We start from the raw sequence: 14,087 nt of genomic DNA on the forward strand, positions 1-14,087 counted from the left end.
ACAGTCCAAGGGATACACCAAAGCAAAATAAAGGGACGGGTGACTGCAGCCTCACTTGAGCCCCACCTATTCTCGATGGAAAGTTTAGTCAAACCTAAAAATGCGGGTCAATGAGGACAGGCTGGGGGAGGGCTGGGGGAGCTGCAGCATCACAAAGGCTAACCTGGGTCACCCCCAGTCTGGAGGAATCACTAGAGGATGTGAGGCAGTTCTGGGGCTGTGCGGACAATGAGAATCAACTCCACGATGGAGCAGGGGCAAGGGAATGAGTGTATGTGCCAAGCCCTAGGTAGACTCGGAGACCAAACCAAGTCCAACCAAGTCCCGGGGAGGACCAGACACTGGATGAAATGCAGGCCCTCAGGCTGTCCACTTCCAGAGCAGAGCCACGCCTCCAACGCTAGCTTTGGAGCCTGGCAGGCCTCCGAAGGTCGGTGCAGGAATGTGCCATCTGCCTGGCCCTGTGCCCGAGTGTGCTCAGCACATATCTGAATGCCCCAGAAGAGCTTTCATTAGGTGGCCCCACAGGAGTGGGCTTGCATATCCTGATCTATACCTCAAATTCTGGTTAGTCCCGGGATCCTGGGGTAGCCTCTCCAGCCCCCCACTTGCTAGACTGTCGCTTTATATCACTAAGGCCGCTCTCACCAAGGCATGCTCTTTATAACTAATCTTATAGGACTGCCGTTTCAGACAGCTTCCCCCACCTGCAAGCCTGAACAGGAAGTGATTCGATTGCAGATATTAGGACTGCAACTCTCTTTGGCAAGAGTGTTTAGTAACTGTGAGATTGCGTGAACTTCAGCTGAATATTTTATTTGATGCAGCTAATTAATGATTTACTGGAGAAGGCTCCAGGCTGATGGCTGTTCTCAGCAAAAAGCAACCACTACCCTATCCTCCTTCAAGAATCGACTGCTCCTTTTCTAACCCATAAACCTTGTAAGAACATATCCTAATACATATTTCCAAAACCTGGTTTTCTATAATGAGTTTTTTTTTTTTTTAAAAAACTCAGAATAGTTGACTCATTCTGAATATTTTAAGTATTAAGAAGGGTAGAAGACACACAAAGATAAATCCATTGCAGAGGAGACTGAGAAAGAATCTAAACTATATGTATACATAGTTTACACACACATACATCACATATAGTTAATTTTAAGGCTTGTGGTTGCTACTGTTTAGTTGCTAAGTCCTGTCTGACTCTTGTGACCCCATGGATTGGAGCCTGCCAGGCTCCTCTATTCATGGGATTTCCCAGACAAGAATACCAGAATGGGTTGCTTTTTTTTTTTCTCCAGGGGATCTTCCTCAGCCAGGGATTGAACTTATGTCTCCTGCATTGGCAGGCAGATTCTTTACAGCTGAGCCACCAGGGAAGCCCAATTTCAAAGCTGCATAACATCACAAGACAGGATATATTTTAACCAAACTATTGTGACAATAATCACTTCTCAGTGTGTGCATTCTAGGTGGGAGTAATTGCATCAATATCTCTCTCAGCCACCTTTAACAGAGTAAATGCTTTACATAAAATGTAAAAAATTAACATCATAAATATAATCAACACTTACTATGTACATGTCTTGGTAAAAGGTAGGAATTAAGAAGGAAAATAACCCAATACGCTTATATAATACTTTACAAAGCTACTTTCACACATACAATCTTATCAGTTGGGAGAGCCGATATTATACTCAGTACACAATGAAAAAAACTGGTCTGCCAAGCTTAGAGTCATTTAGCCAAGCTCCTCACTGGCAAGATCAAACCAAGAACCTGAGGTTCTTGACTACTGGCTCAGGGTCGAGCTCTAGCTGTCTACCATAAAGAGGCTTCTGTCCTCAAGGAAGTAATCTCTGACACCTAATGCCTTGGCCAGCTGTTTCTTAGCTGTACTACGTTTCTTTCCAGTAAGAATCACACCAGTCTCCTGCTCCAGCATCACTGTTGCTATTGTTAAGTCACGAAGTCACATCCGACTCTTTTGTGACCTCATGGACAATAGCCCGCCAGGCTCCTCAGTTCATGGGATTTCCCAGGCAAGAATACTGGAGTGGGTTGCCATTTCCTTCTCCAGGGGATCTTCCGGACATCATATTTTGAATCTAATTCAAGACACTTATGTGAAAAGGTTAATATCACTGACAATTAAAAGATGTGAGTTCCTTCTGAAGGCTATAATTATTAATATGAGATTGAATAAAACTGAATTAGGACAGAGTGCTCAAAATCTATCACTTTGGGACAACCACTGCATTTTGCTTATGGGCATGATACTGCCCTCTAGTGCACAATAACCTTAACAGCCTCAGCTAACGCACATCAGCCACCTTCTATGAATAAATCCTGGGCTTCCCAGGTGGCTCGGTGGTATAGAGTCTGCCTGCCGATGCAGGAGATACAGGTCCGATGAAGATCGCTGGAGTATAAAATGGCAACCCACTCCAGTATTCATTCTTGCCTGGAAAATTCCATGGACAGAGAAGCCTGGTGTGCCACAGTTCATGGGGTCTCAATGAATTAGACACAACTGAACACAAATACACACGTGTACAAATGCACTTTGCTGAGCATTTTGGAGAAAAAAGGAGAACAGGCTAAGTCTACCACATATGTACAATCACAGCAACCATATTATAAGGCTCCCCAAGGTGGGGAGGTCTTACATGTGGTTTAAAGCCAGAAAAACATACAGTCAATTGCTTAGGACAGTTGTCTAACACTACCATTCTAACCCTACTTATGAAAAGAACTCTGTATTTCTATTTCCTATATACTCCTGCATTTAAAGATGTTCTTAATGATCAGACTGGGCATCTAAAACGCCACAGTCCCCTGGAATATAAAAAGTCAGCACAGCAGCACAAAGTCTTAAGTCCTGAGTCATATCGTCTCTGCCTCTCAGTCTTCCCACTAATGTTGCCATGGTGTTCCCTCGACATTAGTCCAGAACACATCTAGATATTCAAAGAGAAATCAACTGCCTCTCAACCAGTTTTTTAAAGTATTCTCTTTGCAAACCGGGCACCAATGAACACTCATGTCCTCTTCAATGAACTCATTCATTGTGATGCCACATGCTCATCCTGTCCAATGTTGGTAAAGTCCCAAAGAAATCTCAAAAATTCAAAAGTGATATCCAAGTTTTTAGAGAAGCAGAATTTATGTGACCAATACTAGAGATTGTATTTAAATTCTGATAATGGATAATAGAAGATTTCCAAGCTAGGAGAGGGTAAATGTTAATAATTCTTTTCCATCCACATTTGATAGAATTTGGATCAAGTATGTATCCTCCTATTTTTCATAACCCAGAAACCCTCTGAAAGATTTTTTTTCAGCAGTTTCAGTATTTTTTCCCCCCCAGAACTCTAAGAGATGGTCTCAAGGAAAACTCCTTATGGGTGTTCCCTTATAAATAGTTTCCCGGTATCTTCCATAGACTTGGATATGATTCTAATTCTGCAATTACTAAAAAGACTGTAAGCCTAGTTCAAACTGTTCACCCTAACCAACTAACATGCAATATAAATAAAAACCTTTCAAGTGTTATTTTAAATTATGGTGTCTTAGTGTTACAAACTCTTAGAGGTTATCTATCTGCTTTCAGTACTTAACAGAAAAACTGAAGTCATCATCAACAGCTCCTATTGATTAGTATAGTACTCATGGCCAGTGTATGTTTTACTAATAAAAACACTGTGTTTGATCTACATACATGGGAAGAATCCCACCTTACTAAAGAAAAGACTTTTCTTCCTTCTTCCATAATCTCAATTTGATACATGAGCTCTGCACGGGTGGAAGGAAAGGAGTAATAAAGTGAAACATCCTAAACACTGTCCCATCAGGTCATGAAACACACCCTACAGGGCCTGCTCAGTTGTCTATCTGCTAAGTGCTCAATAAGCTTCAATAAAAACCATCCAAAGAACAAACCATCCACAGTCAAAGTGTACCTGGCTATAGAGAAACAGGCAGGGATAAAAAAGACGGCAGTAAACAGAGGAGAAGACGAAAAATACATGCAAATCCCCAAGGGACAAATACGCCAACCTTCCCGTAAACTGTGATAAGGCGCCAGGCACATGGCTGAGCAGCTGTCCTTCCCAGGCTTCAGGACAATCCATGGGAGCGGCAGGATCCTGCAGGTGGGCTGATAGATCCTGGCCCTCTCCTCCAGCACGCTGCGGGAGAGGTGAGACTCCAAAGGCCAGTGTTGCAGCAAGCTCATCCTCCTGCCCTCGCTCTTTAAAGAGTCCATTTATTATGTGCAGTAGATCTGATTAGCATGGCTCTTTTAGTTAAAGTGGGTACTTCATTTCTGCAGCCCTCGGGGCTGCAAGAACAGCCAGATCCCAAGTTTACTTAGGGAGTGTGGCATTAAAAGGCAGTGACAGCAGAAGGTCAGAATCAGTAAGTCTCCTGGAAAACATTTCTTCCTGTCAGCACTGGGCCTCGACACAGGCACCTCCCTCCTCTGCCCAAATGCCAAAAAGCAGCACTGGGATGATTTCGACGTGTAGAGCTGGAAGACAGGAGGGTTCCCTGAGAGAAAATGCTCGTAGCAACCAACCAACCTCATTCACCCAAAATAGTAAACAGTTGGTTTCTCTGCTCAGAACCAAAACGCTTCTGCCAGACAAGCAGCATCACATGACCGAGTTCTCTCTTCTCTCCTCCACCTCCCTCCTTTCTTGTGCAAAGTTGGCACCAAAGTGGAACAAGGAGCTATAATACTATTTTATTTCACTTGACATTTGCTTTTAAAATGTTTATAGATGAAAGATATCAAATTGGGAGGAGGGGAAGATACTAAGAGAAAAACTCAGAATTTACTTTGAAACAAGCCATATCACAACACTAAGAAGGGAACCACAAACAACAGTTAGCTAGTAAAGGTGCCCAATGAATGAACAAAATGAGTGGACAGACACATTTCTTAGCAAAGTATTTTGCTGATAAAAATCTCCAAAAAAAGATACAGCTCAAGACATACTTGACTTGCTCATTTAGAAAGAAAATAAAGCCTCTTAAGAAGCTGACTGATGTCAGAGACAGCGCATTGCAACAACAGTGGCAGCCCTGAATCCGAGATCCACAGGTAAGATCCACACTCTTTCCTCGTCGGCCTCAATTTCTCTCACCATTTGATTTTGCTCCTTAGATGTCACAGTCCCATCATGCAAGTCACTGAGGAGGCACATGGGGCGACTGTACTAACAGAGCGAGCTGAAAAACCTACCCAGCTCATTATAGCAGCAGCTGCCACCATGATACTCCCTGGCATTTCCACCTGAAGCAGGTGGTGGTGAAAGGCTGGCGGCACAGCTGGTGCCCCATGTGGCACTATATTCCTCTCCTCACAAGGTTCATAAGCACTTGAAAGCTGTGCAAGGCATACAGGGTAGAGACATAGAAGCAAAAACCTCCATGCAGAGCACTTTGTTCCAATAGGAAAACAGGTGAAGTCTAAGAATCATTTAATAATCTACGGCATCACCATCACGTGCATAGCCTCCATGGAGGCTCCACTGGAGGGCTCTGAGTAGACTCACTCATCCTCATCCACCCCCTTGCATAGCAGGATGATCAATAAACATTTGTAAAATGGAAAGGAAAGAAAATGTGAAATGAAAAAGAAAAAAATATCAGAAATCCTTAATTTAAGCAACAACTTTTCCCAACAAGACTATGCGAAGAGAATTATTTGGCTAATGAAAAAGTGAAAGTGTTAAGTTGCTCAATCATGTCTGACTCTTTGCAACCCCATGGACTGTAGCCTGCATCAGAATACAAATACTACTGATGAAATAATTTGCTGGCTAGGATGGGGAGCAACCGGGACTCTCAGACACTGGGTAGAATGCAAAAATGATAATGTCACTTTGGAAAGTTAAACTTATACAACCCAGTAATCTCATTCCTGAGTATTTAAACAAAGGGAAATGAAGACACATGACCACATGAAGAGCTGTACATGAATATTCAGAGCAGTTTTATTTTATTGCCATAAACTAGGGGGAAAAAAATCCAAATGTCCTTTAACTTGTGAACAGAATAAAAATTGTGGTCTATCCATACAATGAAATATTATTCAGTGATTTTTTAAAAAATCCCTGAACTACTAGTATAGACAACAGTATACATGAACCTGAAAAGCACTATGCTAAGTGAGACAAGACAAACACAAAGGGCCACACATTAAATGACCACACATTCATATGAAATTCAAGAAAAGGCAAAACTGTAAGGGCAGAAATGAGATCAGTGGTTGCCAGAAGTTGGGAGTATTTTTGACGGAAATAGTCTATCTCTTGGTTGTGGTTGTTGCTTGCCTTTTACCAAGATGTACTAAACTATACTCCTAGAAAGGATGCCCATTACTGTATATACACTGATCTCAGTTAAAAAAAAAAAAGATTGTGAAATAATATGCATAGAGGCAGAATGGAATCATAGTTAAGAATATAAGAGTTAAGAATATAAGCTCTAGAGCTAGACTGCTTGGGTTTAAATCTTGTCTCTCTCTACCACTTTCCAGCTGTATGACGTTGAGATAACATCTGTACACCTTATTTCCTCATCTGGAAAATGGGGATAACAGTATTCATCCCATAGGGGTGCTATCATAGATGATGAAATACCTACAAAGCCCTTATGACAGTGCCTGTTCTAAACACAAGATTCGGCAAATGCAAGCTGCTGTCATTGCACAGTTATAGAACACACAGATAAACACGCCTGGATGGTGGTGGGAATAGGATGTTTTTATTTTCTACTTTTCCCTTTTGTTTATCCGTATCTTCTAAATTTTCCACATTAAACAACTACTGCCTTTATAAAAAGCAAAAAAATCCAAAGAAAGAAAGGACACTGGGCTGGAACTCGGGAGCTCTGGTTTCAGCTGTGCAGCTAATTCTTACTTACTTAGCTGTAGGACTGCAGGGCATCCTCCTCATCTCTAAACGGGAGGGGCTGGAGCTGAGAGGCTCCATCTCTAAAGTGGAACGGTTCCATAAGATGTATGGGAGAACTGTGCCAGCTACACCGTTTGTTTATTTTTCATTCCATATTTACTATCTGCCTACCAGGAACCAGGCACCATGACACAGCCGTAAAAACATTCTATGCACCCTCCTCATGGAGCTTACAATACAGGCTGTTCAAAGAAACAGACAGATGTGTACCCAGTTCTACAATCATCAGCACGACAAGTGCTCTGACAGGAACATAAAGAGGGGAACTAATTAGGTTGGAAGGACTCAGAGAAGACACGCAAGCCAAGACCTGAATGTTCTGCTTTGTTTTGTTTTTAAAGTCAAACCAAAAAGATGTGGAAAGGAATTGCAATCAAAGGGAGCACAAAAGCAAAGATGTGACAATAATTTCTTGGGCAATGGAGGAGAGAGAGAAGTAAAGGGCAATCTAACAGCAGTGTGAAATAAAGAGAATCAAGACTAGCAGTGGGGAGGATGGTTAGGGGGAGGGAAATGAGAGGTCAGGCTGTTGATAATCTCCGAAGATCATACAGAACTGTAAATGTTTTATTCTTATTCAAATATATGCATGTGCCATGAATAAACCTGATAAATATTAGTCTAAGATGTACTTTACTATACTTACAAATAGAGGATACAGTTGCAAAAATTTTACAAAAATGTCCATTCACTTCCATTTTCCATGGTTAATTGTACACACTTGTTCTTTCAGTAAATATTTATGGAGTATGCGATATACACATGCTAGGTGCTGGGGAAGAAGGGGAGACACAGAGAGTAAGCAAATGAACCACCAAAGCAGGCCAGAGAACCAGGCTGCTTTTCCTTCTGTCCGAGATCTACTGAGATTCTCTACCCTCTGAAGCATGATAGCGGCAATGTGACGGGAGGCTGAGAGCTTTGCACTTAGAACCAGACAGATCTTTGTTCAAACTCTGGCTTTTACCACCTACCACCAGTCTGGCTTTGAGTAAGTCACTTAACGTCTCTGAGCTTTCATCCCTCCTGAAAATGGGGATTACATCACCAAATTCATATGGTTTTAGGGTGAATTTAGTGAGACAATCAATCAACAATCAGTATGCCACAGGCACAGAAAATGTTAAATGGTTCTTTTCACTGTTGTTCAACTTCAGTCTTCCACTTTTAGGGCAGCCCACGATCTCCCATTAAAGAGACAAAATTACTCTGAGCAGAAAATAGGGAGAACAAGGTATAAAAATCTGTTTAACTAAATTCACATTTTAGTGAATTCACAACTGTTTTCTTACAAAGATGTTGTGCTTGGAAGTGACATTCCTTTAGGAATTCCTTTAGGATTTCTCAAACTTAATATCTGCCTACATTACATGACCGAGTAAATTAAATGAAAGCTATCACCCAAAAAAGGGAGCCAGTCACAATCTCCCCTGGGATCCCTTCGTTTGGACTCTGACTAACACTGAGTCATGCAAAGATAGAGACAACGAAGAGCACGGATAAGCAGTCGGCACGCCGCTGGGGAGCAGGCTGACCGGGGCCATGAGCGCCGCTTTCTGAAGCAGAAAGGCCAAGACAGAAGAGTTTTCTAACTGCATGTGCCTTTGAGCGATGACGCCTTGAGGTGAAAGGCACACATGCTTCTCAAGGGAAAAAATAAGAGGCTGCAACCTTCCTACAATCACATACTCAAAAATGTTTTAACCATCTTTTTAAAAATGTTTAGTTTTTACAAATGACTTTGTACGACACAAAAAGAAACTGTCTTCCCTTGGGACCCCAGACTGTAAGGCCCAAAGGATTTTATTTAAATCTTCCTCCTTAAATTTCCCTCTTCAGTGAAACCAGGCAGTGATACTTCAGCCCAAACAGAAGAATTTCAAGTACCGTTTACATTTTTTTTTAAACGGAAGTAAAAGTCTACATTTATAAACAGAAAGAGTACCGCACTTTTATGCCTCTTTCTCTCTTTAGTGGTTTACAGTCTTCTTTATACAGACAGTGCTCTGGAGCTAACTGTCACCCTTCCAGGGAACCCTGGGATCTTTCTGCCCGCCTCATGCTACAGAGGACCCTCTTTCTGCAGCTAGTTTCCTCCAGGCTCCTCCTGTCATTAGGGCACAGGGAAGGCAGCAGCTAGAGAAGCTTCCGAACCACTGACATCCCCACCGTGCTCCGTTCAGCTTCAAAGTCTCCAGGTTGCGCTGTGTATCAGCAACACGAGCCTAAAGAAACCACAAAGGCAGGTTCTTCCCTTTAGGTAGTGGGGTGCTGAGCCAATGAGGCAAGGAATCCAAGAGTCTCTGCTAGCCTATCACATACTACCATCTGCTCTTCCTCAGCAGCCCAGATGCCACCAGCCAAACAAGCTGCCCATATTATAAACTGGCGGGCACAGTTCCACGGGAAAACCTATTACCCGATGTCAAACTACATTTCTGCTGGCTCTTTCTCATTACTTCATTGTCTTTGATTCTTATCATATGTCTCTGATTCTTCATATTTTTCAAAGTCAAAAGCTGCTAGAACTCCTCAAGCACAAAGTTATCTCCCTTCACTTTTCTCCACTGAAGCAAGAGTATACTGCATGTTAATTCTTCTGCAATTCCAGACATTTTCCCTGGAATTCAGGGTGCTCGGTGGCCACTCACTCACCAGGGTGACATGTTTTCTGTCACAGACGTCAATTCTCTAGTCGATACAGACACACATGAGGCCCAATCTGAGGACAGTACACACGGGGCGGCCACTGAACTACACGGTGTCTGTGACGTGCTAGCTGGAAGAAGCTTTAGCCCTCTAAGATGCTGAGTTTATTTATTTATTTACTGCCATCCCCTGTAACATGCAGGATCTTAGTCCCCTGCCTAGGGATCAAATTCATGCCCCCTGCATTATGAGCTCAGAGTCTAAACCAGTGGATCACCAGGAAGAACCCTAAGATAGTGAGTTTATTGAACTCCTTATATTCAGAGAGTCAATTCCAATTTGCAATGCTTCATAATTTTAAAAAGACTAGAGTCCATCAAACATCTTAACCTGAGACTGATATTATTCAATGATCAAAAAAAAATTTATCAAGACTCTACTGCAAAGAAAGTATCAACACTTCCTAGGATATTTAAAAAGAAATAAACTCAGGTTGCAGAGACCCACTGAAAAGATTCAGTTAAATTTAGATAAGAACAATTAACAAAGTGATGGAATTCCAGTTGAGCTATTTCAAATCCTAAATGATGATGCTGTTAAAGTGCTGCACTCAGTATGCCAGCAAATTTGGAAAACTCAGCCATGGCCACAGGACTGGAATGGTCAGATTTCCTTCCAATCCCAAAGTAGAGCGATGCCAAAGAATGCTCAAACTACCACACAGTTGCACTCATCTCACACGCTAGCAGAATAATGCTCAAAATTCTCCAAGCCAGGCTCCAACAGTACCTGAACCAAGAACTTCCAGATGTTCAAGCTAGATTTAGAAAAGGCAGAGGAACCAGAAATCAAATTGCCAATATCTTGTTGGATCACAGAAAACGCAAGCAAATTCCAGAAAAACATCTACTACTGCTTTATTAATTACACCAAAGCCTTTGACTATGTGGATCACAACAAACTGTGGAAAATTCTTAAAGAGATGGGAAAATCAGACCATCTTACTTGCCTCCTGAGAAATCTGTATGCAGGTCAAGAAGCAACAATTAGAACCGGACATGGAACAATAGACTGGTTCCAAATTGGAAAAGGAGTACGTCAGGGTTGTATATTGCCACCCTGCTTATTTAACTTATATGCAGAATACATCATGTGAAATGCCAGGCTGGATGAAGCACAAGCTGGAATCAAGACTGCCAGGAGAAATATCAATAACCTCAGATATGCAGATGACACCACCCTTATGGCAGAAAGTGAAGAGGAACTAAAGAGCCTCTTGATGAAAGTGAGAGGAGAGTGAAAAGCTGGCTTAAAACTCAACATTCAAAAAATGAAAATCAACGGCAAATCAATGGTAAATAGATGGGAAACAATGGAAACAGTGACAGACGTTATTTTCTTGAGCTCCAAAGTCACTGCAGATGGTGGCTGCAGCCATGAAATTAAAAGACGCTTGCTCCGTAGAAGAAAAGCTATGACCAACCTAGACAGCATATTAAAAAGCAGAGACATTACTTTGCCAACAAAGGTCCATCTAGTCAAGGCTATGGTTTTTCCAGTAGTCATGTATGGATGTGAGAGTTGGTACTATAAAGAAAGCTGAACGCCAAAGAATTGATGCTTTTGAACTGTGGTGTTGGAGAAGACTCTTGAGAGTCCCTTTCAGTCCATCCTAAAGGAAATAAGTCCTGAATATTCACTGCAAAGACTGACTTTGAAGCTTAAACTCCAATACATTGGCCACCTGTTGGGAAGAACTGACTCCTTGAAAAGACCCTGATGCTGGGAAAAATCGAAGGCGGGAGGAGAAGGGGACAACAGAGGATGAGAGAGTTGGATGGCATCACCGACTCAACGGGCATGAGTTTGAGCAAGCTCCAGAAGTTGGTGATGGACAGTGAAGCCTGGCGTGCTGCAGTCTATGGGGTCACAAAGAGTCGGAAACAACTAAGCAACTGAACTAATTAATAAAGAACCCCCCTGCCAATGCAGGAGACAAAAGAGATGCAGGTTTAGTCCCTGGGTCTGGAAGATTCCCTAGAGAAGGAAACGGCAACCCACTCCAGTATTCTTGCCTAGAGAATCCCATGGACAGAGGAGCCTGGCAGGCTACCGTCCATGGGGTTTCAGAGTCAGACACGACTGAAGTGACTTAGCACGTAGATGCATGCAATTAATTTCACAGCTTTAAAGACACATGGTTAAGAAAGTTCGAAACTGGATTGGGGCTTCTCTGTACAACTTTGTTATTTTAAGAAAACAACTATTATACTGTTCTATAATTAAAAATTAATTTTAAAAATTAAAAATTGACCACCAATTGCTTTGTAATTAAAAAAAAATTAACCTAGATTCCTCCAACTTCTTAGGTCTCAAATTCTCAGATAATTTCAGGATAAATGCTGCATCTGGTCAGAAGCCAGGCCAATGTATTAATACAACAGCCTTTCAGAAAACAGTAACTTTCTCCTGTTGTTTCTGTTAAAAGAATGTATTTGCTAAAGAGTGTTCTTAAATACTTACAGGAGGGCTTCTTTTTTTTGGTTTGCATGCATAGGGACATGTGCTTCCCAGGTGGCTCAGTGGTAAAGAATCCACCTGCCAACAAAGCAGATTCAGGTTTGACCCCTGGGTTGGAAAGACTCCCTGGAGAAGGAAACGGAAACCCGCTTCTGTATTCTTGCCTGAGAAATCCCATGGACAGAGGAGCATGGTGAGCTACAGTCCACAGGATCCCAGAGAGTCAGATTCGACTTAGCAACTAAACAACAACAAACGAACATATATTATAACATTCACACGCATGACTTATTAAGAAATAGGTCTTTCAAAATTAGACTTAAAAAAGGAAATAGTGACTTTTCTGATTAGTAAAACTAAGTGAATGGCAAAGAAAAATTAAAATTTTCTCTAAACCTTACATTTTTATGAAAAGCAACAGAGAACTAAAAATTATTTTCTGCATCCAGGTCTTATAATAAACTTCATACCCACAAATTCAAGCAATCAAAATGATAAAAAGAGAGGCATAGCAAGATAGTCACTTAATTAAGTTAGAACCTAGCAAAGGGTTTGATCAAACAGAATCTTCAATTTAGAATCTCAAGATATGCGATAAGGGACGCTCTTTAAAATTATGAAATATTCCAAGTTGAAGTTGACTCTTGACTATACGATCTTCTAGGAAACTCAGATGTGCCAACTATTCACGTGCATTGTCTTAAAACCATGGCTCAAAATTTACCTATTGCAAGAAACCTTCCTTAATTATCTTCTGAAAGCTCTGCTCACTCCACCTGCTGCACGTTCTTATAAGGATAAGCATAATATTTTCTCTTATTTTGTAGTATAATGACCAAGTCTATCTTGAGCTGAATGTTAACTCTTTGTTGAAAAGGATTAGCATCTTGATTATTTTATTTTGCCATAAAATAAAACAGGGCTCTATCCAACAGATACTCAGTTCAGTTCAGTCGCTCAGTAGTGTCGACTGTTTCTGACCCCATGAACTGCAGCATACCAGGCCTCCCTATCCATCACCAACTGCCAGAGTCTACCCAAACCCATGTCCATTGAGTCAATGATGCCATCCAACCATCTCATCCTCTGTCGTCCCCTTCTCCTCCTGCCCTCAATCTTTCCCAGCATCAGGGGCTTTTCCAATGAGTCAGTTCTTTGTATCAGGTGGCCAATGTATTGGAGTTTAAGCTTCAACATCAGTCCTTCCATTGAACACCCAGGGCTGATCTCCTTTAGGATGGACTGGTCGGATCTCCTTGCAGTCCAAGGGACTCTCAGACGTCTTCTCCAACACCGCAGTTCAAAAGCATCAATTCTTTGGCGTTCAGCTTTCTTTATAGTACCAACTCTCAAATCCATACATGACTACTGGAAAAATCATAAGCCTTGACTAGACGGACCTTTGTTGACAAAGTAACGTCTCTGCTTTTTAATATGCTATCTAGGTTGGTCATAACTTTCCTTCCAAAGAGTAAGTGTCTTTTAATTTCATGGCTGCAATCACCATCTGCAGTGATTTTGGAGCACAAAAAAAATAAAGTCAGCCACTGTTTCCACTGTTTCCCCATCTATTTGCCATGAAGTGATGGGACTGGATGCCATGTTCTTAGTTTTCTGAATGTTGAGCTTTAAGCCAACTTTTTCACTCTCCTCTTTCACTTTCATCAAGAGGCTCTTTAGTTCTTCTTCACTTTCTGCTGTAACAGTGGTGTCATCTGAGTATCTGAGGTTATTGATATTTCTCCTGGTAATCTTGATTCCAGCTTGTGCTTCCTCCAGCCCAGCATTTCTCATGATGTACTCTGCATATAAGTTAAATAAGCAGGGTGACAATATACAGCCTTGACATACTCCTTTTACTATTTGGAACCAGTCTGTTGTTCCATGTCCAGTTCTAACTGTTGCTTCCTGACCTGCATACAGATTTCTCAA

General features: G+C 41.7%; 1 protein-coding gene across 2 annotated transcripts in view; it reads right to left on the reverse strand.

Moving 5' to 3' along the window:
- Positions 1-14,087, reverse strand: part of MKL1 (megakaryoblastic leukemia (translocation) 1) — a 105,298-nt gene that overhangs the window by 56,792 nt on the left and 34,419 nt on the right. Inside the window, exon 1 of one of the 2 annotated variants that reach the window (XM_018048803.1) lies at positions 4,063-4,710. The exons of the other annotated variant lie outside the window; for it this stretch is intronic. Coding sequence (XP_017904292.1) covers positions 4,063-4,270 — 208 coding nt within the window. The 5' untranslated portion in view covers positions 4,271-4,710. Of the gene's footprint in view, positions 1-4,062; positions 4,711-14,087 lie in introns of those variants that run through there. 2 annotated transcript variants of the gene reach the window in all.

The sequence above is a fragment of the Capra hircus genome, chromosome 5, assembly GCF_001704415.2.
Source record: "Capra hircus breed San Clemente chromosome 5, ASM170441v1, whole genome shotgun sequence".
NCBI lineage: Eukaryota > Metazoa > Chordata > Mammalia > Artiodactyla > Bovidae > Capra > Capra hircus.